The sequence below is a fragment of the Heliangelus exortis genome, chromosome 22, assembly GCF_036169615.1.
Source record: "Heliangelus exortis chromosome 22, bHelExo1.hap1, whole genome shotgun sequence".
In the NCBI taxonomy this organism is placed as follows: domain Eukaryota; kingdom Metazoa; phylum Chordata; class Aves; order Apodiformes; family Trochilidae; genus Heliangelus; species Heliangelus exortis.
The window spans coordinates 3,772,256-3,798,251 of NC_092443.1; the positions used below are offsets into that span (position 1 = coordinate 3,772,256).

Here is a 25,996-nt window from a genome sequence, read left to right on the forward strand (position 1 = left end):
GTCTCTGCTACTGCTCTGGCCTTGGCTCCCTGCGCTCTTCACCTTGAAGACCGCTTTCAAACAACCCCAAACCAAGCTTTATTCCGCACCCAAACCATCCGTTTATTCTGTTGGCATTGCTGGGGGACAATGTTCCCAGCCAGGCACACTCGTGCCAGTGGTGCAGGAACTCAGGGTCCCTCCCGATGTCCTTCTGCCCTGGCCACATCCCCCAGGAGCAGCCACAGTGCGCAGTCAGGGGCAGAAATGCCGTGAAGTCCCCGATAGATTTCAGCGCACAGGGGACACCGTGTCACGCTCTGGTGCCACCAGCGCTAGGTGAGTGCCCAGGGTCGCGTGGAGGGACGCGGGCGACAGCAGAGTGGGACACGGCGCTGCTGCTTAGAGGACAGCGGGCGGTGGGCTCGCTCGGGGGGTGGTGGCGGCGGGGCGGGGGGACAGCGGCCAGCAAGAGCCCGGCCCCAGCGCCCCGGGGCAGTGACAGCTGCGACAACATGGCCGCCACCTCTGCGGAACTACAACTCCCATCAGGCTCCGCGTGGGGAGGGGAGGAGACTCGGAACTACAACTCCCAAGAGGCCCCGCGGGGCGGAAGGGCGCGGCACGTGACGCCACAGGCGTGCGCTGTGAGGGAAGCGGCGCGGGGCGGGCGGGGCGGTTGGTGTCGGCGGGCGGCATGGCCAAGCAGTACGACATGGTGGAGTGTCCCTTCTGCGATGAGGTCTCCAAGTACGAGAAGCTCGCCAAGATCGGGCAGGGCACCTTCGGGTAAGTGTCCCGCCGGCTCCCGCTTTCCCCGCGCTTCTCCCGGTCCGCCCCGGCCCTCTCCCGGCCCTTCCCCCCTCTCGGACCCGGCTCTCCTCAGCGCCTCTTCCTTGGTGTCCTCTCTCCGGTCACCTCTCTCCAGGCACCGCCTGGCCCCTCATCCCCTTTCTCCCTCACGGAGCCCTTCTCTGGCCGAGGAGAATTTCCCTGGAGGGAGGGCAGGGATCTGCAACTTTGCCGAAAACCCGCAGCTTTGCCCCAAATCCTCGTGGGTCTGTGGGAGTTCTGGCTCGGCCAGTCCTGAGGGTCCTTGTTCCGTGGCTCATCACGGAGCTGTCTGTAGGGTGCTCTTCATCCGCGGCCAGGAGCATCTGGCTCCTTCCTGGCTTCCTCCTGCTGCTCAGAGATTTATTTTTTATTTGTTTGTGTTTTTGTTTTGTTTGTTTGTTTGTTTTGGTTTTGGTTTTGTTTGGTTTGGGGGTTTTTTTGTTTGTTTTTTTTACAGAGAGGTATTCAAAGCCAAACATCGTCAGACGGGCAAGAAAGTAGCACTGAAGAAAGTGCTGATGGAAAACGAGAAGGAGGGGGTAAGTGTGGCTGGGGAACACCTGGAGTGTGGGTTCCAAAGTGCCAGCTGGCCTTGGGGAGGGCAGAGATGTTTCCTGAACAACATTTACTGCTGTAATGTGCCAGATCTTGAACCTCTAAGAGTGTGGGTTGGGGACAGTGGCTGTGTGGTGACTGGAAGGTGATGCTGCTCTCATGTTCCTCCTGCTCTGTGTGGGCTGTTCATGGAGGAACTGGGTAGCAGGAGGCAGGGGAGTGTGGGGTTTGTGTCCTCTTACAAACGTGCAAGGTGAGAAGAGGAGGAGGGAGGGAGGGATTTCTGTGTGCCAGTCTCAGCACCATCAGTGCCTCTTGTCTTGTGGTGCACTCTCTCCAGGTGGCCTGGTGATGAATAGATTTTGGCCATCCTGGTGCTGGTGTTCTGGTTTGAAGCTCTGATTGCCCTTCAGTGACTTGTGCCAAGCTGGGGTCACATCTCACCTGGTCTCCTTCACTCCTAACCCTGTCCTCTCTTTCTCCATTCCAGTTCCCCATCACAGCCTTGCGAGAGATTAAAATCCTCCAGCTGCTCAAGCATGAGAATGTGGTGAACCTCATTGAAATCTGCAGGACCAAAGGTACCTTGCAGGGGTCTCTCTCACCCCAGCTGTTTGTTTTCTTTCTGTCCTCCTTCCCTGCTGAGCAGGCTGGTGTTTTGTGCTGGGAGCTGAGCACAGGTCTCTGTTCCTGCCCAGGCAATGGGGTTATGCACTTGTCTTGGAATCAGTTTTTAAAGTAATTAGCATCTTGCTGTAACCTGGCTGGAGAAAGGTGCTGTCAGTCCTGCTAGGATATGGCTGTGCCACAGTGTTGGAAGACTTTTGTCTGAGAGGCTTTAAATAAACCAGTGCTGGAGGGACTCTGAAGCAGAGGATAAGATCCACAGATCTTACGTTGTGGATGTGAATGGAGATGGAGCTGTCCCTCTCAGTTTGTGACTGCTCCAAGCTGAGGATAGAGCTCCAGCCAGAGACTGTCATGCTTGATGCACCTGGCCAGGCTCTGTTTAAAATTGCTTTAAAACATTTGCCAGTTTTTATATTTGGTTTGATTGTATGGGTTTGTACTGGAAAAACAGTTGTGAAAATAATAGCTGGTGTTAGAGGCTGCCATTGTCCAGTCAGTCATTTCAGTTAAATAAAAATGAAAATTACATATGTCTGGTGAGTCACTGAACTGGGAGAAATCCCTGGCCTAGGACTAGGAACTTGCAGTTACTCCAGTACTGCACATAGGTCATTGTCTGAACAGATAGGAGTAGAAGTACTGACAAGAAGTTAATTTTTAATTCATTGTGTGAGTAAAAGAGTTGTGATGATTGCTTGTCTGGTAAGCAAGGTAAATATTTCTGTAGACTTGTCAATTGTTTGGGTTTAGTTTGATTTCCAGTTTTCACCCAAATGCACCTTGAGCCAATTTTTTTTTTTTACATTTGCTGATCTACAACTTGCAGTTTTTCTCTTTTTATATTGGAAAGGTGTGATAAGGGCCATATCCATGTAAGGAATTGCAAAGCCAGCCTGGCTGGCAGAGGAGAGTGCTGTATTTCTGTGGGTGCTGTCATTTTCTGGTTCAAGTTGCTGATCAGCAAGTTTTGCTGATTACAGCTGATGAAAATCAGCATTTCTTCAATTAATGTTTTGCATCTGTGCTCTAGGAACAAGATTGAAATCAATGGCTTTGTTTGAGGTTTTCTGTTGTTGACTTTAAATTGCAGTTGGAGTTTTAAATCAATTTATGCCAGATCAGTCAGTTTTTTATAGATACTGTTTGAGGTTGCAGAAAACCTCAACTGTTCTGTTAGACAGATTTTATCTGTTTCTGCATTTTCCTGGGGCACTGATGCAGTTGGTGGTGGTGCAGGCTGGCAGCCAGTGGTGTGTGCACCTACCAGCCACAGCTCACAGGTAGGAAGACCCACAGCTGTTGTGTGCACATGACAACTCAAAACAAAGCTCTCAAAGATTTTCATGCCCTTTTCTTTCCTGTCTGATGACATTCACTGCCGTGACCCTGTGATTCCAGTTCTTCCATTGATACTTGTGCTGTCTTAGTGCCTCTATGAAGGATCACGGGGCCTGCAGGGTGTCCCTGGTTGGTGTTCCTGCACTGTGGGGTTTTGGCTGGTGAGCAGTGTAGGGACAGAAGGGTGGCTGGAGGTCAGGAGGAGCTGTGGTGGGGCTGAAGGTTCTTTGCTGATGGTCCCTCCTTGCTTTTCCTGTAGCCTCTCCATACAACCGCTGCAAGGGCAGCATCTACCTTGTGTTTGATTTCTGTGAGCACGACCTGGCTGGTCTCCTCAGCAACGCCCACGTCAAGTTCACGCTCTCAGAGATCAAGAAAGTGATGCAGATGCTGTTGAATGGACTTTACTACATCCACAGGAACAAGGTAATGGGTCGGATCTGCGCTGTGCTCTGAGGTCTCTCTGCTCTCTGGGGCCTTGCAGGGAGTGAGGCTGGAGGGAAATCCTTCCTTGTCTTCCACCCCTGGAGGGTGAGCACCCCGCTGGCACCGGGTACCTTAACTCCTTCATCTTCCCACCTCCCAGATCCTGCATCGAGACATGAAAGCTGCCAATGTCCTGATCACACGGGATGGAGTCCTGAAGCTGGCAGACTTTGGGCTGGCTCGAGCTTTCAGCCTGGCTAAGAACAGCCAACCGAACCGCTACACCAACCGCGTGGTGACTCTGTGGTACCGGCCACCAGAGCTGCTCCTAGGTAGGAGGTGATGGGCTCTGCCAGCTTCTCTGACCTTCTGGTGCTGCCGGGTGACTAACTCGGCGTCTCCGTTTAGGGGAGCGGGACTACGGTCCCCCCATTGACCTCTGGGGTGCAGGCTGCATCATGGCAGAGATGTGGACCCGCAGCCCCATCATGCAGGGGAACACGGAGCAGCACCAGCTCACCCTCATCAGCCAGCTCTGTGGATCCATCACGCCAGAGGTGAGGGCGAGGGTGTGGGAAGGAGAGAGAGCTGTGAAGCTGTGGTGTGGGTGGGGACCGGGCACTTCTGGGCTTCTTCCCTGCTCCATGCACTGAGTGCTGCATGTTCCTGGCACTGGAAGTGCTTGCTGCTAGCAGAGAGGCTGGAGAAGCTCTTGCTAACACTCTTTGCTCCCTGGGAGCCAAGTGCTGCACTGCACTTTCCTTGCTGCTCTGTGTTAACCACAGCTGTTGTGTTACTTGTGTGCAGCCTCCTAAGGAGAAGAGGTGAGCTCAGCCTCCCAGACCTCCTTCAGGAGGAGCCAGTTGTGCCCTTATTTTTGAGGACAGAAAGGAAGCTGGCTGCTCCAACTCTCAAAGAACAGAACATGATGTGTAGGAGTCTGTTCTAGCCTGTGTTTGAGGGTTTTCTCTCAAATAAACACCCTCTGAGTTTCTGCTTAAAGAAGAGGTTGTTTGTGTTGAGGGCTTCATCTCGGGTGCTTTGCACTGATCACCTTGAAAAGCCTCCTTAATTCTGGCTTGTGGTTTGTGGCCTTGGTGAGCAGCACTCAGCCCTCTCTCACTTCCACATTTAAGGGCAGCTTGCTCTGTCCTCTCATGATCTCTGGGTCTGGGGGCTGTGACAGGCAAGTGGTTGTGCAGGCACCTGCAGAGGCCTGAGCCCTGTGTACATTGTGTACAGACATAGAAGGTGCTTTCTTTTGTATGTAAATAACTGCTGTAGTTTCCTCAGACCATGGGTGAGTGCTGGTAATTGCAGCAGGTTTTGCTTTCTAAGGATAAAAGGTACCAAGGTTACTATTTAGCAGGAAGTTTTGTCACTGCCTTTCTTGGATGTTGTCACTGGCCTGAGCCATGTTTTCTAGTAGCTCTTTTATGGGAGAACCACAGATCCTTGAGCAGTCTGAGTGCTGTTCCCACACCAGGAGGACTCTCCTGGCTCGTTCCTGTGCACGCTTTAGTGCCTCATTCATGCTGAAGGAACAAAGTCTGCTGGCTGGCAGGTTACAAAACAGCATCCTTCTCTCTGAAGTCCTTTCCTTGGTTTGCCTGAGGTTGTTAGCATCAAAAATGGCTTGTTTTTTCCTTAACTCTTCCCAACCTTCCCTTCCTGCCTCTTCCCAGATCTGGCCAAATGTGGATAAATACGAGCTGTACCAGAAGCTGGATCTCCCCAAGGGGCAGAAGCGCAAGGTGAAGGATCGCCTCAAAGCCTACGTCAAGGACCCCTACGCACTGGACCTCATCGACAAACTCCTGGTGCTGGACCCCGCCCAGCGCATCGACAGCGACGACGCCCTCAACCACGACTTCTTCTGGTCAGACCCCATGCCCTCGGACCTCAAAAACATGCTGTCCACCCACAACCAGTCCATGTTTGAGTACCTGGCCCCGCCACGCAGGAGGGGGGGACACATGCCCCAGCAGCCAGCCAACCAAGGCAGGAACCCAGCTGCCACCAACCAGACTGAATTCGACAGAGTGTTTTGAGTGGGGGCTTCCACAGCAGGGTCCCAGCTGGACTACTCCGCAGGCTGCGTTGAATGGGGGTGTTCTGGTGGGGTCTTTTTTTTTTGGAGAGGACTTTTTTTCTAGTTGAAGAACTGTTGGCTTTAGCTAAGCTCTACCATCTCTTCGTGCAGCAGCCCTGAGCTGTGTGACTTGGGGAGGTGATGGCTGCAAGCCCAGCAATGTTTCCCTGCAGCTTTGGCACAGACCCCTGTGCCCCTGCAGCTGTCTGTATTGGTTACATTAATCTTGTGGATTGATTGTGAAGGACCTGATGATGGAGAAAGTGGCTTTGTCAGCACTGGAGCTCTTGCTGTGACTGGCAGGACTGGCAGTAGCTACCCTGGATCAAGTTGGGCCTTACTGGGAGACATCTCAGCTCTCTGGGTTGGTTGTGGCTCCTGCACTGTGTAGCCTTGAACATTGAAGTGTTGCTGTAGGACGAGGCAGGTGCCTTTTGAGCAACTCTGAGGTGTCATGGAGAAGGCAGAATCACTCTGGACAATGCAACTAACTCACTGGAGCTTGAGCTCTAGCCTAGAAAGTGGCTTGCTGGTCAAACAGGAGGGGTGTCTGGCAGAGCTGCTTACTCGATGTACAACCAGGATTTACAGTGGGAATCATCAGTCTCTGGAACAGTACGTGGTGTCCACGCTTTCTTCATTGGAAACTGCAATCAGGAGTCTCCCTGGACACAGCCAGCCTGCTGCTGCTTCCCTGGAGTTTGGATTGAGGAGTTGTGAGTGCTGGCTTCATACCTGCAGTCTGCAGGGATTTCAGGACGGTGTGGCCATGCTGGAAGCAGAGTGACTCTTTAAACACTCGTGTCCACTCCTCTGGCCTGGAGTTCTTTGCACGGGTCTGGATCAAGAGGGCTGCCTTCCCTGGATGCAGCACCCACCCCGATGTGCAGTAATGGTGTGTGCACACCTTCTGATGGACTCTGCAGAGCAAATGCTCCTTCCCAGCCCACCACAGCCACTGGCTGAACACTTAAAGTCTTCCACAGCTGTCGGCTGCAGCTGGCCATCTTCTCCATGAACTTCATGGATCCCAGGACATGCAAACAAATACTGTGTACGGCATCCAGCAGGTGATAACCTTTGGCAGGAGATGGGTTGTCCTTTAACCAGACGGATGGCAAAAGCCACGTCGGTAGCTTGAGGTCTCAGGGGAGGAAGCGGTGGTGAGCGGGGCCGTTCTCAGGACAGAAAGTGAGGATGATAAAGGAGATGTACAAGGTAAATCTATCTTGGTGCAAGGCTCTGAAAGTGTCCGCTGGGGCGGGGTGGGGAAACTTGATTTCTTTGGTAAAAAAATGAAGGTTGCAAGCAATAAGCCAGCTGACTTCTGCTGATTGGTAATAAACAGGATTCCGTTCCAAACGGGTGGTTTTAACCTTGCGTCCATCTTTTGCCTAGGAAGGGAGGAAGCGGAGAAGGAGGTGTAAGACATCGATATTTTGTGATCTGTTGGTTGGGGTTCGGGCAGGGTTAACTCCCCTCCCGGGGGCTCTCTGGCTCTCTGCCCGGTGCTGTTAACGGGGAGCTCAGTGCAGTGAGTGGGAGCTGCTTCAGCAGCCCCGGGTGATTCTGCCGGGGAGCTGGGGAGTCCCCTGTGCCCGCAGAGCATCCCCTCAGGCTGTGAGGAGGGTCCTGGGGCCGGGGTTTGCTCGGGGCTGCGCCCCCACCTCCCCGGTCCCGGGGCGGGCGGAAGTGTCCCCGCGCTGCCCCTCACAAAGATGGCGCCTTCTGCCCTCCCGCCCCGCTCCTGCGCTCTGCCCATTTCAAAGATGGCGGCGGCGGCGCTTGTGGGCGGTCCCGCCCCGGGCGGCGGCGCGAGCTCCCGGCGGGAGGCGCGCGGCGTGGCGCGAGCGTGGCGGGATGGTGTGGCGGGGGCTGCGCGCGCTGCAGGGGGCGCTGCGGGGGGCCCGCACCGGGCGCCGGTTCAGCACGCGGCCGGCGCGCGCCCCCGCCACGGATTACCAGGTACCGAGGGGGAGCGGGACCGGGACACCGCGGCGGGGCCTGGGCCGGGCGGCGGGGTCCCTTTCCGAGCACCGCCCCACAGCACCGGGGGGCCCCGGCCCAGCCTCCGGGGGAGGTGGGAAAGCAGCGGCGCGCAAACACTCCCTTCGCCCGCAGCCCCGGGGCTTGGCGGCCGCTGCTCGCCGCTTCACCCTTCTTTCCGAGGCGGCATCCGTTGCCCGACCACAACACGCCGTGCCCGGTTGACCCCGGGACCGGGCGGGCACTACGGCACATCCCAGGCCGGGGCTGGGGGTCCCGGGACCGGCGTCGTGGGGCTGACGGTGGTCCCAGTGCGGAGTCCCCCCGAGGAGGTGGCAGCTGCCCTGCCCTGCCCGCCATCACCGGGCCAGAGGCTCTCCCGGTTCCGTGCCGCTGGGACAGGCCCCGCGGTTGGGGTGGGGTGGGGTGTTCCCGCACCGGGAACACGGGCTGGCCCCACGCCGGTCCTCATCACGGCACGGAGCAGTGTGCCCTGGCGCGGGTGTCTCGGTGGCCCTGTGGCTCTGCCGCTGGGTGTCCCCGGTGCGGGCACAGCGCGGTGACTCCGTTTGTGCCTCTTAATTAAACAGCGTGGGGACGGGCACGTGGCACTGGCACGGCGCCGGTGGCCTCGTCCCGGCGGGTCTGGGCTGTCCCGTGGGGACAGGGGACATCCGGGGAGGGACGAGCTGCCTCTGTCAATAAGTAGCCGGTCCCCACGCTGTCCCTGCAGACCCACGATGGAAGAGATGCTGCCGGCGTGGGTGACCCCAGGCTGCACGGAAGGGACTGATCCCTATGGGGTGGGTGGGCTGCGGTGGGGGCCATGGTGGTGGCCACAGCCCTGAGGCCATGGTGATGGGCGCCCACCCTGACCACCACAACTACCTTCCCTGGGGGTCTTTCCAGGATGCCATCCGGACCCTCAACACCCTGCAGACCAACGCCAGCTACCTGGAGCAGGTGAAACGGGAGCGTGGTGACCCCCAGGCCCAGCTGGAAGCCATGAAGGACTTTTTGGAGAGGAGCAGGCTGAAGGTGAGGGGGGGTCTTTGGTCCCCACCCCCCGGTCCCAGCAGCGGTGCCGCCGCGCTCTGCGCTGGCTGCTGCGTGGGGTCTCACGGGGTGGTTGACCTCTGGCAGGTCGAGGACCTGGATCGACTGAACATCATCCACGTCACGGGGACGAAGGGCAAGGTGAGGCAGGGGGGTGGTGCTTGGGGGGCTCTGGGGGGGCTGCGTCCCTGGATACGTTCACCCCTTCCCCAGTGCTGGGAGTTTTAACGCTGCTGTCCCCCCCAGGGCTCGGCCTGTGCGTTCACCGAGTGCATCCTCCGCAACTATGGGCTGAAAACAGGGTTCTACAGGTGGGCAGGGGGCTGGAGGGGCTTGGGGGGGCTGGTAGTGCCATGCCTGACTGTGACCCCCCCCTCCCCAGCTCCCCTCACCTGGTGCAGGTGCGGGAGCGGATTCGCATCAACGGGCAGCCCATCAGCAAGGAGCTTTTCAGCAAGTACTTCTGGCTGGTCTATAACCGCTTGGAGAAGACCAAGGTGGGGACAGTGGGGGCTTGTAGGGGGGTTTACTCCCTCTGGTAACCCCTCTGCCACATGCCACGCTGTCCCCTCATGCCCATTCTGCCCAGCAGGACCCGGCACACCCCAGCATGCCAGCATACTTCCGCTTCCTCACCATCATGGCCTTCCACGTCTTCCTGCAGGAGAAGGTAGGTGTTGGTAGCTTGTGGTGGGAATGTCAGGTTTGTGGGGACCTCGAGGCTGGGGGATACATGGGATGCAGCCCCCACTTAGTGCTTTGAGTTCACTTCTTGGCCATGCCCAGAGGACACACCCTCGAGGAGGGTGTGTGCTCAGGGTTAGAGGAGTGGTGGCAGGGACCTGGCCCCACCTGTGTCCCTGAATCAATGGGGACATGTGGTTCAGGTGGCTCTGTGACAGCTCTGGTGTCCCTGTGTCCCCAGGTGGACCTGGCAGTGGTGGAGGTTGGAATTGGTGGTGCCTATGATTGCACCAACATCATCAGGTAGGAGCTGGGGGGCCAGGCCTGTCCCCTGGGAGTGCCAGGACCTGGTCTAGGATGTGGTGTCCCTGCGGCAGGGTGGACAATAGGGACACTATCCCACTGCATCCCCAGGTCACCAGTGGTGTGTGGGATCTCCTCCCTGGGCATTGACCACACCAGCATCCTGGGGGACACCATGGAAAAGATCGCCTGGCAGAAGGGGGGCATTTTTAAGGTAGGAAGACCCAGTCCTCCCCTGGTTTTTGGTTTTGGGGTGTGCTTACCCTGAGCACCCCTGTCATTGCAGCCCGGTGTGCCGGCATTCACCGTGGCACAGCCAGAGCAGCCACTGGAGGTGCTGAGGGACAGAGCCCGGGAGCGGGAGGTGAGTTGGAGGGTGGTGATGGGGTGGATGGGGGGTGCCCCATGGCAGGGGGCTCAATTCCTCTCCCTGCAGTGTCCCCTCTACCTCTGCCCAGAGCTGGACACCTTCAAGGGGGACCACCAGGCCCTGAAGCTGGGGCTGGCGGGTGCCCACCAGCGCTCCAACGCTGCCCTGGCTCTGCAGCTGGCACGGACCTGGCTGCAGCGTCGTGGCTGCCAAGGTAAGGTGGGGGGTGACGGGGATGGGGAGGGATGGTCAGACCCCACTGAGGCCCCTGGGGGTCTTAGCAGGGCACCTGTTCCCCTCCAGGTCTAGGAGAGCTGCAGGATGTGCCGGTGGACACCGAGCTGGTGGGGAGGCCAGTGCCACTGGCCCCCACCTTTCAACTCACCCATGCCATGATCCAAGGTGCAGCACAGCCACCCGGGACACCCCCCCATGTCACAGGGCTGGGGGGGCCATGCTGACCCCCCCCAGCTGGTGCCAGCTGCACTGGAGGGCACAGCTCTGCTGCCCACCCTGCATTTGACCCCTGCAGGAGGTCCCAGTGCTGGCAGGGGATGTGGGGGTCCCAGCTATGCCTTCTGCCTCCCCCTCCAGGTTTGCGGGACACGGAGTGGCTTGGTAGGACCCAGGTGTTACCCCATGGCCCCGTGACCTGGTACCTGGACGGAGCCCACACCACCAGCAGCATCCAGGCTTGTGTCCGCTGGTTCCGTCAGGCAGCCCTCAACCAGGACAAACCCCATGAGTAAGGGGGGACATAAAGGGGGCAGGAAACAGACATTATGGGGTGCTGGGGGTCTTCATGGGGCACAGACCACCCTCTCTTTCCTCCCCACAGTGGCTCTGAGGTGCGTGTGCTGCTCTTCAATGCTACGGGGGACCGGGACACTGCGGCACTGCTCAAGCTGCTGGTGGTGAGGTTTTGGGGAGGGGGCTCAGGGGGGGTTCTCTGTGCCCAGATGCCTGGGTTCTCTGCCAGTGCTTTGCTGTGGGAACCACGAAGTGGAGCTTATACCCTGTGCTGTCCGTCCACTCTGCTGTACCTGGTTGTGCACCCCCACGAGGGTCTTGCAACCCTGGGTGCAAAGGGAGGACTTGGGTCACCTCCTCCCTGGACCAAATCCTTGTAACCCTATCACTGTGGGATTGGTTCCAGTGGAAATCCCACAGGTGGGTCCCGAGGGTCCTCATGACACTGATCCCTCCTCTTCCCACAGCCCTGCCACTTTGACTATGCTGTCTTCTGCCCCAACTTCACAGAGGTGTCAGTAACCAGCAATGCAGGTGAGTGCCGGGGAGCCGGGGTCCTCCCCCGGCCCCCCTGATCCCTAACCCCTCCCTGGCCTCCCCCAACCCCTGACCCCCACCATCCCCATCCCTCCCAGACCAGCAAAACTTCAACGTGACGCTGGAGAACGCCCTGACCCGCTGCCTGGAGAACCAGCGGACGTGGACCCAGCTGCTGGAGGAGAAGGGCGGGCAGGACCCCTGGCTCCCTACCCCTCTGCGGGCCGGGGGGCTACTGCAGCCATCCTCTGCCCGAGGGTCCCTGCTCCTGGTCCCCCCTGCCCTGCGGCCCCTCAATTCCCCTGCCCTCGTCTTCCCCTGCCTGGCCCAGGCGCTGCGGTGGGTGGCCCAGGGCCGGGACCCCCAGCTGGCAGCCCCGGCTGCCTCGGGGGCTCACCCCCACCCCGTGGCCAGCAGCGGGGCCGTGCTGCTGCGGGAGGCGGCTGCTGTCCGGGTCCTGGTCACTGGCAGCCTGCACTTGGTGGGAGGGGTCCTCCGTCTGCTGGACCCTGCACTCTCCCAGTAACAGGAGAGGGGGTGGGGTGGGACTCACTCACACACACACAGGGGGCTTCACCCCTCTTTTTACTTGAAACGCCGTTTTTGCCCCCGAGGATGCTCGGAGGTGGCTGAGGAGGGGGACACAGGACCCCCAGCCCCATCTCAGCTCTGCCCTTTTCACCCCAGTGCCTTTTGCTTGTGCTCCCCCCATGGAGTCACTGGCCATGGGGGTGTGCTTCTAGCCCCCAGCCCACCTTGGTGGGACCAACTTGGGGGGGTCCCCATGATTTGGAGGGAGTGCCCCAGGCTGTGTTTGGGTCCTACCACCTGGGAGGGTGGATGGTTGGGGGGGGGGGCAGTAGGTGGGAGCCTCAGGCCGTGGTGAGGCTCAGCATCAGAGTGAGACTAATTTAACATAGGGGAGATTTTTATTATTATTAATAAGAGTTTGTAAGTTGAATGGGGAGCTAGGGGATGGGCGGGGTTGGTTTCTGCCCATCACCCCATAGGGGGCAGCAGCCCCTCACCCCCCCCATCCCCAATAAATCTCTTGCTCCCAGCGGTGTCCACTGCCTTCTTGGGGGGGTGAAGGAGGGGGCGTGGGGACCACCCCATGTGCTAGGGCACATCCTGGGGGTTTCCACTTTTGCCCCCCACACCCATTTGATGGGGAGCCTTGGGGGGACTTTGGCAACAGCTGATTTCTCTCCACCTCCCTAGTGCACCCAGCAGTGGGGGACCTTGGGGGGGTTGTAGGCTGCCCCCCCCCCAGCATGGGCTGCCCTCGGGGGGCCAAAGCATTCATTGAATGAGTAACGGAGGCCTCCTCTGGGCTTGGCCTGAGATCTGGGGCAAAAAACTAGCTTAATGGGGCCGGGATCGGTCCCCAAGTCCAGCGTCTGGGGTCTGGGTGGGCTCGGGGGGGGACCAAGGGGGTCAGGCCATGCTGCTGGTGGAGCAGGGAGTGCTCTGGGTGCTGCCAATGCTGTGGTTGGTGCTGCTGCTCTCCGAGGCCGGTGCCGTGCTGGAAACCGGCTGCAGTTTGGAGATGGGACCTGGCTCACGCCGCGGGGACGGGGTGAGAAAAGCCGAGGGGAAACCAGACTCAGGGTGACCGGTGGTGGCCATAGCTTGTCCCCATGGGATCCTCCAACTCCCACTGCGTGATCCCTCCCAGATTGCTCCCAGCTGCTCCTTGAGCCTCAGGGATGGAGATGGATATGGGGGACCTTGGTAGCACAGGGGGCAGGGGGACCTCAGGGCCCCTGGGGAGGACCCTGGGGAGCTGTGGCCACACGAAGCAGGGTCATTGCCTTGTGGCATTGCCAGGAGGGCCATATGGATGGTGGCAACACTGCAGCATGGTCTCTTGCTCACACAGGGACCTCAGCCAGGCAGCTTTGGGCCGGCGGGACATGGGCAACCCACCCAGGGACATTCAAGTGCCACCCCTTCCCCTGAATCCCACCACAGGGCACCCTGGGGCTGGTGGATACTCACGGGTGTGTGAGTAGATGTACCAGAGCCCGGCAGTGAGGAGTGCCCCGATGAGGAACGCGCCAAAGGTGATGCCCAGGACAGCAGCCAGACCCAGCCCACGGGCTGCAGGAGAACAAGGTCATCAGCTCCACCACTCTGGGGGGGACAGCGTCCCCCTCCCATCCCAGTCCCCTCCCCTGCCCCAAACTCACTGTTGGGTGGCCGCCAGCTGTCCTTCACTGTCACCTCCAGGACCTTCTCAAAGATGGTGTTGTTCTGGAGAGGCGGAGGTTGGGGTGAGAGCAGGGAGTCCCCCACATCCCACCCCCAGGGATGTCACTCTGGGCTGGGTGACAGAGCCCAGGATTTGGGGACAAGCTCACTGGGACACAGTGGCATCATAGGGTGGGGGGGGGGGGTTACACTGACCTGCAAGCCAGCCTTGCACTTGAGGGTGGCAGAGAAGGGGACTCTCCCGCCCTCGGGGACGGCGTAGGTGAAGCGGAAGCGCCAGACCTTCCTCCCACGGGTGCTGGGGGGACCCTCCATGACGGCCACCCCCTCCCCACGTGCCTCCCCACCCTGTACCAGCAGCTCCGGCTCCCGGCCTGGTGCCACCAGCCAGCACTCCTTCAGCTGCAGGTCAGCAGGGTGGTCCTCCCACCGCATGGATGCCTGTGGTGGGGACAGTGGGGACATGCCATCAGGGACACCAGGCCTGGGACAGCTGGACCCCTCCAGCCCTGGTGTGGATCTGTGGTGGTACCTGGACAAAGGCTTCTTTGTTGACCTCCAGCTCTGTCTGTGGCACCTCAAAGGCAGCGGTGGGGAAGAGGCGCAGGAAGAGCTCCCGTGGGATCTTGCACTGGAAGGCCACCTGCAAGCAGGGACAGTGCTGAGGCCAGCCCTGGCACCCAGTGGTGGCATTGCACCCTCCTCCTGTGGTCCCACTCCAGACCCTCCAAGAAACCTGGCTCTTACCCGAACACTCCGGAGTGCGGCACCCTTGGCCTGGCTGAGGATGAGCTGCAAGAAGGTAGGGAAGGTTGTGTCAGTCACATGGAGTGACAGGAGTCACCACTGCTGGGGTCTGTTGTCCTCACTGGGATGGGGCAGAATGCAATGGGCTGGAGGGATCACATCATGGGATGGGATGGGATGGGATGGGATGGTCCCATGCTGGAATGGGACAGAGGAGAATGTCCCACCTGGGGTCTGTTCCTATCACCAACCCCATCTCCACCAGCACCCAGGCACAGCAGTACAGCTCAGCTCTGGGCTGCAGTGGGATGTTTCCAGCTGTGCAAAAACAAGGAGGTCCTGTTAGAGAAGCCCCTACTGGGCATTAGTGAAGCTGTGCCACACTCACCTCGTTGTTGGCATGGCCTCTGCCTTCCAGCAAGGTCCCACAGTGGCTGAGGGGAGTTTTCAGCATGAAGTGAGTGGCATTTTTTTCCGCCTGACAGCTGAGGTCCCGCAGGGTGATGTTCACCACATCCTTGATGGGCTGGGAGAAAAGCACCTAGAGTTTACCCGCTGGCTGGGGACAGCCTTGTGTCACCCCATCAAGCACCTGGAGGGAGATATGACCCTCCCCAGATGATGCGGGTGGATGGTAGGGACACCCCCCCACCGGCCTCACCTCCAGGTGTGACCTGTCGATGACAATCTCCATGGTTTCATCTGTGCACTTCCAGGGCTGGAGCATGAACAGTAGTGCATAGGGCAGTGGGTCAGCAGTGGGGGCCGGGGGGGTGGGTGTTTCGGATGTCCTCCTGACCACCTCTGTGGGATGGAGAGACTGGGAGGCTGAGCAAGGGCAGCAGGACCCCCCATCCTGCCCATCCCCGAGGTGCTAGGGGCCTCACCATGCTTCTGGATCTCCAGGCTGATGCGGGCACTGGCAGGGATGGTGGAGTAGGATGCGATGACGCTGTAGTTCTTCTCGAAGGCTTTGGCAATGAGGCCCCGCTCCGTGTCGGGCAGGAGCTCCCCGGGGAGCAGCCGTGGGGCGATGGCAGCGATCGTGTAGTTCCCGGAGACCTATGGGGGGAGTGGCATGGGAGGGGCTGAGCAGGGATGGAGACAACTAGGGATGGTCAAGGCAGGCACAGCTTCTGGGTTCATCCCTGTTATATGGGCTTGCAGTGAGAGGGCTGCCACCTCCCCGTGCCCAGTGTCCCCCATCCTGTCACCCCTCAGGGCCACCAGCCCCCTTGGCAGGGTTGGGACACACACACATATATCCTGCTCAGCCCTACCAGGAACTGGATGTCGCAGTTGTTGAAGGAGAGGGACCAGGTGAGGTTGGTCCGGCTCTGCAGGATGAGGATCTGGTTGGTGATGACTCCCTTGGGACAGCTCAGGGACAGGTTCACCTCCGTGACAGGGGAGCTGCCAAACCAAGAGACACACCCCCAACCCCAGCATCAGCCTCCTGTGCTGGCAGATCCCACAGGATGGGGTGGCTCTGCCTATGGCACACCCCAGTCCCTTCCTGAGCATCTGCAACTGTGTCCTGCCATTTGTGCCACCACCCGTGTCACCACCTGTGCCACTGCCTGTCCCACCACCCACCCCGCGTGGTACCTGGGGTCATGCTGCAGATGGATGATGTGGGCAGCCCTGGTGCTCTGGGCATCCCCATGTGCACAGCCCTTCACCCCGTGGAAGAAGACCTCGGTCTCCAGGTGCTGCGTGGCATTGAAATGCTTCTGGGGGATGCAGTCTGGGGGGTTTCCAGCATCTGCAGAGGTGGGGAAGGGGGTGTCACCAAAGACAAACCCAGCTTGGTGGCTGGGGAGCTGCTCGGAGCCAGCTCTGATGCTCCAAACCAGGTGACATGAGTCCCTGTAGCAGCTCCCCTGGGACTATGTTTCGTCCCAGTGGGTTGTCACCCTTTGGGAGAAGGGAGAGGATCACTGCCCACTCTGTCCCCAACCCCAGCACCAGCCCCCGGCCCCACGCACCTTCTCCCAGGCGCAGCTGGACTGAGCGGGGGTCCCGCAGCTCGCTATAGGATGTGATGCCCCCGTAGTTGTCCTCAACCCAGGCCAGCAGCTGCCTCTCGCCGGTGGCCACAGGTGGCTTGGGACTCTTTGTCACAGTGGATCCCGAGCTGAGGTGGGCATCCTGCAGAGGGAGCAGCAGCCTGAGCTGGGGTGGGGGGGAGTGGCACAAGGCGCATCCCACTGCCCCTGGCTCGGGCTGGTGTGGGGGAAGAGTGGCAAAGCTTTCCCCTGGCAAAGGGGGTGGATAGCAAAGCCAGGCAGGTATCCCTGGAGCCCAGCCGCGTGGTGGCCGGGGATCACCCCGGGTGAACAGGGGGCTTGGGGGCCACGGGCTGGGCTCGGCGCAGGCGGCCGGCGGCACGCCGAGAGCTCAGCCCGTTTTATTATTAGCTGCAAACAAAGCCAGAGGTTTATTTTGCTAACAAAGCGCTGGGCCCCCACTCAGCTCGCTGGAGCCAAACCCCTTCCCTGACCTTCCTCCCACCGGCCGGAGGAAACGGGAGCTTTTTCCAGCCCTGTGCGTCATTCCCTGCCCGGCCAGCCCTGTGCTCAGCGCCATCGGCAGTGACCTGGTGCCTCCCCTCCTCCCCAAGGCACCGCGAGCATCACCTCCTGCGATGGGGGACCAGTGCCCTCCAGGGCCACCCCACAAACATCTCCGGGGATGGTCCCAGCCCTGCTCCCCCCCCTAGGTTGTTCTGCAGCACTCACGGTGTGGACGAGCAGGTCTGGGCATGGGGAGGTGATGGTGGCCGAGCAGTAGGAGCACAGGAGGATGAGCACTGCAGACCGGGTGCAGCCCCCAGCCCGTGGGGTGACCAACACCTTCAGTGGCAGGGCAGGAACCTGCGGGGATAAGGTTAGAGTGTCACCAACTGCTGTCACCTCCCTGGCTGCTCCCTGGCCACTCCACCTGTCCCCACAGCTGGTGGCAGCGGGGAGAGCCCTTGGGCTGGACCTGAGCACAGGACATGCAGGTGGCAGCTGTGGGCAGGTTTAGGGGCAGGTGGGGTATGCAGAGATAACCACCCCCACTGCATGGGGCAAACATCCTGGGTCCTCTGAGCAGGGCACTAGGGCACCCCCACAAAAGAGGAGGCCATGGAGATGCTGGGAGGGCTGGAGCAGAGCTCTGCTCTGGAGCCAGGCTGAGAGAGTTGGAGTTGTTCAGACTGGAAAAGAGAAGGTTGCAATGGGGAGACCTTAGAGCACCTTCCAGTGCCTGAGGGGGCTCCAGGAAAGCGGGGGAGGGACTGTTTAGAAAGGCATGGAGGGATAGGATTGAGGGAGAAAGGCTTTAAGCTGAAAGAAGGGACACCTAGATAGATCTTGGGAAGAAATTCTGTGCTGTGAGGGTGGTGAGACCCTGGCCCCAGTTGCCCAGAGACTTCTGTGGCTGTCCCATCCCTCACAGTGTCTCAGGTCAGGTTGGATGGGGCTATGGAGCAACCTGGGCTGGTGGGAGGTGTCCCTGCCCATGGCAGGGGATTGGAACTAAATGAGCTTTAAGGTGAACCCATCCTATCTATGATCCCTACACTGGGGTCCAGGTCACACCCATACTGGGGACTGGAGTATCACTGAATCAGGGATTGAGATCTGTATGGGGCACCAGGGACTGGAGTGTCCCCACACCAAGGACTGGAGTATCCCCAGACTGTGACCAGGGCACCCCCACCCTAGTACACCCCTCCATGGGTTTCCCAGCACCATCCCAGCACCATGCAACCTCTCCAGGCTCAGGACTGGCCACACCAGTGACAGGGATGCTGGGGGCACAGCAGTGGCTGGCACTGCCTGGTGGCCTCCAGCTGGAAATGGGGATGGGGAAGCTGAAACGCCAGGCACTAAGTTTAGCAACCACCACCTGAACCACCACTCACCAAGTGCTGAGCCAGGCAGGGACCAGGAAACCAGCCAGGACCAGGGCTGCAGGCAGCCACTAGTGTGGGCCACAGGGCCAGCAGGATGGGGCCGTTGGGCATCCTGGCCTGGCGGTGGCCCCGTGATAAGCGTGGGTGGCCGGGGACCCCGGGTGGCCCCGGGGAGGAGCTGGCGGCTGTTTTTCCTGCCGCGTGTTTTGCAGCCCTCCATTGTTCGGCTGCGCAAGCGGCGGGAGCCTGGCCGATGCCTTTCAGGTTTTTTTTGGTTTTTTTTTTGCTTTTTCTTTTTTTCTTTTTTTCTTTTTTTATTTATTTTTGCATCATGGGGATCTGCTTATAGAAAGCGGCTTCCAGTAATTCTTCTATAAGTGGAGCCACGTCTCTGCCCAGCTCCCCCCTGAGCAGGGCTTGGTGCCGCAGTCATGACATCAGTGCGTGTCCCCCCGCCGCCGCCGGTGACAACCCCAGGGCACCCCCGGCTGTCTGGGTGCCAGGGTCAGGTCACACTGGACTGGGACAATGGAGCCTTTGCAAACCCACCCTCTCCAGAGGCTCCAAGCCCAGCTCCAGAAAAGCAGAACTAGGAGAGCTGGGAGGTGGCCGTGGGGGAGGGTGGCACCGGATAGCCCTGGGCTGGGCGCAAAATTGGGTGTTGGGTTTGCCAGGGCCCAGCCAGCTCGAGGACTACTGTGCTGGGCAGCAAAGTCACCATGCAAACTCATGTGCTGGTGCAAATCTTGATGACCTCAGAGGTCTATTCCAGCCTCAATAATTCTGTGATTTTGTGAAATGAGGGTGCTGGTGCAAATCTGCACTGGTGCACACCCACCCCCAAGTGCCAACCAGTACCAGTGCCATTTGGGATTGCAGCTCCAGCCTGCGGCTGCTTTGCACCCATCCTTGCCCAAAAGCTGCCCAGAACACCCACAAGGTGGTTATGGCCCCTTGCAGGCCATGTGAATGCTGGCAACCAGGTTTCTACTCACTCGGTGCCATCCAAGTGATGTGCCCTCCTCTGTACTTCCTTTGATCCCTCCTTCTATCCCTCCATCCCTTTATCCTTCCATCTCTTCTTCCATCTCTCCTTTCCTCCCTCCCTTGCATGGTCCCCATGGCTCTGCTCCTGAGCCAGGTCCTGGCCACCTCTCCAGAGAAAGAGGTTCCTGGGATGCTGGGCCCAGAGAGACCCTGGCACCCTAGGCTGCTGGGGGGAGATGTCTCTAAAGACTTTAACTCCCTGTTGGGGCCAGAAATACTCACAGCTGTGCTGGGAGGGGAAGCTCAGCAAAGGCATTGTGGAAAAGGTTAATGTGGGTCCTCTTGCTGTGCCTGAGTTACAGGAAATGGTTTCGACAGCCAGGACACCCTGCCCAGCAGTGACAGTGCAAGGGTGACAGTAGTGCTGGGGTGACATTGCTGGGATGACAGTGCCAGGGTGACAGCTGGGACCCTGATTGCTCACCTTGGACCACTCAACGCTGAGGACATGGACTTCATGGCTGGTGCTCAGGGAGCTGCTGCTGACGCATCCCCGTGGCACGGTGCTGGTGGCATAGGACAGGGTGATGGGCGGCTCTGCTGTCACCGGCTGCAGGTCACAGCCCTCGGCTCTCCCAGGATCTGGTGGAACACAAGCAACTGTCAGTCTCCACCATATGGATATGGGGACAGGGAAGGTGGGGTGACACGACAGGGATACACACGACGCAGGGCACGGTGTCGCTGCGCTCCCGCCACTGGCACAGCACCCGCGGGGCCATCTGCTACGTGTTCACTCGGGGCTCCTCTGCCTCTGCTGGCCCCCCCCGCAATCACGTTAATGATCCTCGGATCCGGGCTGGAAAAATCTGCTGTCCCTGCTCCGCACTGCTGCCTGCCAAAACTCGCGCCCGGCTGCCCCCTGGGCCGGGGCGGTGGCGGAAGCCCCCCCGCATCCCACCCCCCGGTGCCGCAGGAAAGCGGGAAGCTCAGGTATGGAAATGGCCGTAAAGCTCATCCTCTGCGGGCGCCGAGGCGTGAGCTTCGCCCCATCCCCAACCCCCCGCGCAGCGCACGAGCGAGCGGGGCCAAGGGAAATCCTGAGTGCAAACAGCCGCTCCGAGGCCTGATCCTGTCAATCCCCGCTGGCCTCGGCCGTTTCCCCTGCCCTGGCAGCCTTGCTGTGGCCAGGCTGTCCTCGAGCTGGCCCCTGTGGCTGGAGGTGTCCTGGAGAACCACTTGCACCCATGGGTGCATCCTGTGGGGCAGGATGGAGCCCCACAGCCATGCCTGGGGCTTCCCAGGGGTTCACAGGGCCTGGGGTGCTGTGTCTGTTTTGGAGGTGGCCACCCAGCTCTGCTCCATCCTTTCCCATCCCTGGTGGCTGCAACCACCCTGCTAGGAGGGGACAGAACCCCTCACCAGAGCCACCCAGCTGTCCCCATGGGGATGAAGGGACAGACAACGTGACGCTCAGAGGCGCTGAGGCTTCGAGACACGGCAGCCATCAAAGGGACACCCCTGCCATGTGGTGCCCATCACAGCATCCCTGGCCCACATCTCGCCGTCATGGTGGCGTGGCTGTGGCGGTGGGGTCACAGTGCAGACCCCCCCCGGTGACGCTGCCTCGGGCCCACCTATTGTCCTGCGCTTCCTCCCCCCGGCGTGGCGGCCGCACGGCCAGCAGCATCGGGAGGAAGATAAACAGCTGCTTATCTGGGCGCCACAGCCCGCGTCCCTCTTCCCCTCCACTCCTGCCCCGATGGCACCGGGCACATCCACGCATCCCCACGGCACGACTGGGCCGAGGACGGGCAGCACGTCACACCTCCGGCAGCATCCCGCGGGGAGGCTGGGCAGGGCCAGGGGGGCTGCGGCCAGGCTTGCCCCCGGCATGGGGCAGGGATGGCAGCGGATGGGACACGGGGCAGTGGTGCCAGCCGGGCACCGTCAGTCCCTGTGGAAGGCTCCAGCATTATGTCAGGATCAGATAAGGGGGCTCAGCTGAGCCGCCAGGGCAATCAGATAAGGGCCCTGTTATTTTTGTAGTCCAGGAAAGGGAAAAAAAAAATAAAAAGGAAAAAAAAAAAAAGAAAGAAAATCCACTTCATGTTTTTCCAGCCGTCCGCCCTCTCCTCAGCTTTGGAGCAGCCAGGACCTGGGAGCAGGGATGATCCCACCACTGGCCAGGGGCTGAGGGGGTGATTCCTGGGATTCTGGGAGCAGATCAAAGGCCCTGGGCAGAGAGCAACCAGTCTGGGGCCTGTGGGGCCAGGGTGGCTCCAGCAGTGCAGGATGCCCCACGGGACGGGCAGCGCCACTCTGGCATCCCGGCATCCGGCTGTGCTGCCTCAGCACTTGTGTAACCAGATGGCCCCTCTCAGCCCGCGTCAGCCCGGGATGGTCAGCAATAGGGATGGTCCCAGTGCTGCAGACTTGAGGGGGAGCTTGGCACCCCCTTCCCTGAGACTGTTGGACCACGTGGAGGTGGCACTGGGGCTCAGATGACAGAGCAGATGGGACCAGGCATGCAGGCTGATGCAGGCCACATCATTCCTGCTGGGTGTCAAGCAGCCATCCCCCAGGGATGGGAAGGGACGATCCAGCACCACGCTCACCCTGTGGGGAGCAGCACCAGTCCATGCCTAGGAGGGGCATGAAGTCCCCCACCTCTGGAAGCCTGTCGTGCCCATGAGACCCCCCCCAGCACTGCACCCACCATGGGGACCCCCAGTCCTGTGTGTCCCTGAGGAGGAAAGGCAGCAGCTGGACAGGACATGGCATGTGTGACACAGGTAGACAGGATGGGAACCGTTGCTACTATTGCCCAGCTACTCAGGACAGTGACCATATAGGCACAGCTACTCAGGATGGGGACCATAGAGGACAGCTATATAGGACAGGGACAATATGGCACAGTCTTATAGGATGGAGACTTTATAGCACAGCTGCACAGGTTTGGGATGGCACAGTACAGATGAACAGGACATGGTCCATAAGGCAGAGTAACACAGGACAGGGACCATACAGGCACAGTCACATACAGCAGGGACTGAATGGCACAGACACAGAGGACAGGAACAGTACAGCAGAGTTAGGACACAGACTGCATCACACAGCTCCAGTGGACAGGGACAGTGGGCAACAGCTATGTAGCATGGGGCCTGTATAGCACAACTACATAGGATGGGGACCATAAAACACAGCTTAATAGGACAGGGGCCATGTGGCACAGCTACTCAGGATGGGGACAGTATGGCACAGCTGAACAGGACTCAGCTCAAAGAGCACAGCCATGCTAATGTGGGGACTGTATAGCAGTCATATAGGATGGAGACACATAAAAAGGACACAGACTGCATGGCACAGCTATGTAGGATGGGGATCAGATGGTCTATAAAGGGACTGTACACCACAGATCAGGAGGACAGGGCCTCTGGGGCACAGCTACAGAGGACACAGATCATATGGTACAGATATAGGATGGGGACTGTATAGCACAGCTACAGAGGAGACAACACTTACTGTACATCCAGGTAGATAGGGGACCATATGGTGGAGTTACAGGGACACAGCCCACACAACACAGCCTTTGCAAACAGGGACACTTGGGACAGCTGCTGGGTGGTGACCAGAGGGTAACAGCAGGCAGGGAGAGGGTGCGGAGCCTGGCAGTGGGGATACCCCAGCAGCACCCAGCAGCACTGGCCCCCACTGTGCCCAAGAGGAACTGACCCAGCCAGGACACAGTGCTGCTGGCCCCAGCCTCTCCAGGCTGCCGCTGGGACTGCCTTCCCTGTTCCCTTTCCCTCTTGCCAGGGGTGTTGCGTCCCCGTGTCCCCTGGCTCACTGCCTCCATCCAGCACAAGCGTCCTCAGGCATGTCACCCTCTTGAAATTCCCCCTGTGGCTTCACAGGGACCCCAGGGTAGCGTTAGTGCTTCCCTGCCCAACTCCTCCGGAGGCAGACATGCCCCCAGCTCTGTCCCCACAGCCCATGCTGGCCTTTAACAGTGTTTTTCCCATTCCTGGCCCTCCACGCACCCCACGATGCCGGAAGGCCCCAGAAGCCTCCCCAGACTCCCCGGGAGCCCCCCCAGAACCCCCTGGGTGCCGCTGCCTTGGTCAGGACACAGCAACGGCGCCTTCAGCACCTCCCGAGCCCCGGTGACGCAGTGTGGATTTCAGGGGTCCCGGGGAGCGTCAGGGCTGGGCTGTGTGTGTGTGTGTCCCCGGGGCTAGGGGAGGGCTTGTCCCTCCCCACCACCGCGGCTGTCTCCCCAAAACCTTCTCTCTCGGGGGTGACACTGCCTCTGCTGTGACCCCTTCAGCCTCAGACCCGTCACCCCCCGGGGATCGGGTCCTCCTCTAAGCCCAGAACGGAGTCACCGCTGAGTCCCGCTGTCACAATCGTCTTGGAGGGGATCCCGTCTAGGGGTCCCATCCCGATGCCTCCCAGCCCTACTTACCGGTTCGGCCGAGCAGAGCCAGCAGCAGAGGCAGGAGCGGGGCGGCGCGGGGTCCCATCTCCGCTGCAGCCGCTCCCCGGGAGGCAGCGCTGAGTGCCGGGCGGCGGCAGCGGCAGGAAACCGACTCCCTTCGGAGGAGGGTCCGCGGGCGGTGCGGCCCCGAGCCGGGAGGAAATGCCGCTGGCGGCGCTGGGGCCGTGCCGGCGGCGGGGGGGGAGGAAGAGGAGGGACCACCTTCCTCCCCCCCCGTGAAGGTGCCGTGCCTCAGTTTCCCCACAGAGCAGTGCGGGGCATCACCCCTGGAGGGGTGGGCTGGAAGTGCCCCGAGCAGTGGAGGTCAAGAGGGGCACCGGTACCCAGGGTGCTGGGGAGGGGAAGGGTGGGAGACAGGGGTTCAGTGTGGGGAGGACACACACACCCTTCCCCAAATGCACTCACCCTGCTGCAGTACAGCCTGACCTGCAAAGTGAGGAGGGGGCTGCCCCTGGCAATACGGACAGGGGCTGCCCCAAGCTATAGGGATATTCAGCCCATGCTGACCCCAAACAAGACTCCAATAGGGTCCCTGTGTCCCAGGCCACATGGCTCTGGATGCTCACTCTGGGGCCATGGGGTTGCTGCCTGTCTGTATCCTTGACCAGGCCATGGCCAAGGACTGCCTGGACACTCCCCACCCTGACAGTATTTGGGGCTGGGGGCTTCCCCGGGACAGTGCTGCCTGGGTGAGGGGATGACAGCAAAGCACCGCTGAGGTGGGAGCTACAGGGGTTGGGGGCACCAGGAAAGCCCCTCCTGCCCCATTCCTGCTGCAGGGGCCAGTGGAAGATGGGAGCCCTCAGAGGTCAACCTGGAGATGGGCGCAGGCCCCCGGGTTTGGTCTCCACCTCAAGTCATGGCCGCGGGCAGGGGGACGGCAAGGGGACCTGCCAGAGAAACCAGCGAGCTTGTCCCCACCAGCCAGGATGTCCCCGGAGATGTCTGTGACCCTGGGGTGAGCAGCAGACATCTCCCATGACAGAGCACTGCCATCTCCTGGGGACCGCGGGTGCTCACCCGTGCTGGGGACCGGGACCAGGCACAGCCAACCCCGTCCCTCCCGCACCCCTCTCCCCGCTGTGACACTGCGGGGCCATGAGCTAAAAGGCCCCTGGAATGGCCCCTGGGATGGTGGTGGCTGCAGGGTGACAGACAGGAGGGTGGTCACGGCTGCGGGGTGGCCACGCATGAAGCCCCTGGGCACCACTCAGCCCCAGCACTTCACCCCCTCACCTGCCCCAGCTTACTGGGTGGCCCTGGGCTTTACATCCAGAGGAAAAACATCTAAAAACCTGCCACCAAGCCCACAGGGGCTATGCCGGGGAGGGGGACAGGATGCCCTGCTGGGCACCACAGGGTCCCCCCACCCAGCCCCACTCTCCTACTCACTACCTTGGGGAAACTGAGGCACAGTTGCTCCCAGTACACCCAAAGAGGGATGGAGGCACAAGGCAGATGGGTCACCCCACTGCACAGCTTTAAGCCACAGGATCCCAAACTGCTTGTTGCCCCCTGTCCCCTCGTCCCCACCAACACAAAGCAAACACCCACCAGCCCCAGACCAGCTCAGCTGTGCTGGCAGCAGCCCAGCCCCTCCCGGATGGCCTCATCCTTCCCACCCGGCTTCCCCTGAGGCTCCTTCACCCCTGGGCACGAGGCTGACGTTGGAGCCTGGCGGGTTTGGGTTTTCTGCTTGGGGATTTTTGTTTTTTCCCCACTCATTTCCTTCCTCGGTTCTGACCTCGGCTGCCCCCGGCCCTGCAGGCCCCCCCAGCCCCCTGGCTCAGTGCCCGGCTCCTGGCAGCCGGAAAGTGAGTGGTGGGGGGGCCCTGCCAGGCTCTGCCACCTCCTGCCTTCACTGTGCCTGGGTAAACCCTGGCCCCAAGCCCCACCACGGCCCCTCTGCTGTGGCATTGTGGCTGGGCAGCTCTGTGGGTCCTAGGGAGCCCTCAAACTCCTCACCCCCAAAATGCCTACTCACCTCCCCCAGCTGCCTGTCTGCTGGGGCCCTGCAACCCCCACCCCATAAAGACCCCCACCCTGTCCCCACCCACAGGTGTCCCCAGTGTGTCCCACAGCACCCTCAGGGTGTTGTGCCAC

At 60.3% G+C, this 25,996-nt stretch overlaps 3 protein-coding genes across 6 annotated transcripts in view; 2 read left to right on the forward strand and 1 right to left on the reverse strand.

Annotated features, from left to right (window-relative positions):
- CDK9 (cyclin dependent kinase 9) overlaps positions 1–7,077 on the forward strand; it is a 75,447-nt gene extending 68,370 nt beyond the window's left edge. Inside the window, exons 2-8 of the mRNA XM_071766152.1 lie at positions 650–768; positions 1,271–1,352; positions 1,859–1,949; positions 3,596–3,762; positions 3,923–4,094; positions 4,171–4,319; positions 5,448–7,077. Of these exons, the coding sequence (XP_071622253.1) occupies positions 650–768; positions 1,271–1,352; positions 1,859–1,949; positions 3,596–3,762; positions 3,923–4,094; positions 4,171–4,319; positions 5,448–5,813 (1,146 nt within the window). The 3' untranslated portion in view covers positions 5,814–7,077. The remainder of the gene's footprint in view (positions 1–649; positions 769–1,270; positions 1,353–1,858; positions 1,950–3,595; positions 3,763–3,922; positions 4,095–4,170; positions 4,320–5,447) is intronic.
- FPGS (folylpolyglutamate synthase) lies at positions 6,942–12,600 on the forward strand. 4 transcript variants are annotated; one of them, XM_071766151.1, is made up of 16 exons: positions 6,971–7,072; positions 7,203–7,277; positions 8,750–8,878; positions 8,984–9,037; positions 9,143–9,207; positions 9,279–9,393; positions 9,489–9,566; positions 9,822–9,883; positions 9,995–10,097; positions 10,170–10,247; positions 10,320–10,467; positions 10,557–10,655; positions 10,848–10,998; positions 11,092–11,167; positions 11,471–11,537; positions 11,639–12,600. In XM_071766151.1, exons 3-16 carry the CDS (start codon positions 8,846–8,848, stop codon positions 12,064–12,066), a joined length of 1,557 nt encoding a protein of 518 aa, XP_071622252.1. In that variant the 5' UTR covers positions 6,971–7,072; positions 7,203–7,277; positions 8,750–8,845; the 3' UTR covers positions 12,067–12,600. The 4 variants fall into 4 exon arrangements, with proteins under 4 accessions (XP_071622250.1, XP_071622252.1, XP_071622248.1 ...); XM_071766149.1 differs by lacking the exon at positions 7,203–7,277 and having other exon boundaries at positions 6,942–7,072; XM_071766147.1 differs by lacking the exons at positions 6,971–7,072; positions 7,203–7,277 and adding an exon at positions 7,664–7,819.
- Positions 12,451–24,031, reverse strand: ENG (endoglin). The gene is made up of 15 exons (XM_071766146.1): positions 23,861–24,031; positions 19,877–20,034; positions 17,243–17,377; positions 16,490–16,652; positions 16,110–16,266; positions 15,782–15,914; positions 15,389–15,563; positions 15,163–15,305; positions 14,890–15,027; positions 14,502–14,546; positions 14,287–14,397; positions 13,950–14,195; positions 13,733–13,796; positions 13,542–13,643; positions 12,451–13,096 (listed from the first exon to the last, which is right to left on the reverse strand). The coding sequence occupies exons 1-15, from the start codon at positions 23,916–23,918 to the stop codon at positions 12,978–12,980; spliced, it is 1,947 nt and encodes a 648-aa protein (XP_071622247.1). The 5' UTR covers positions 23,919–24,031; the 3' UTR covers positions 12,451–12,977.
- Positions 24,032–25,996: the final 1,965 nt, after the last annotated feature.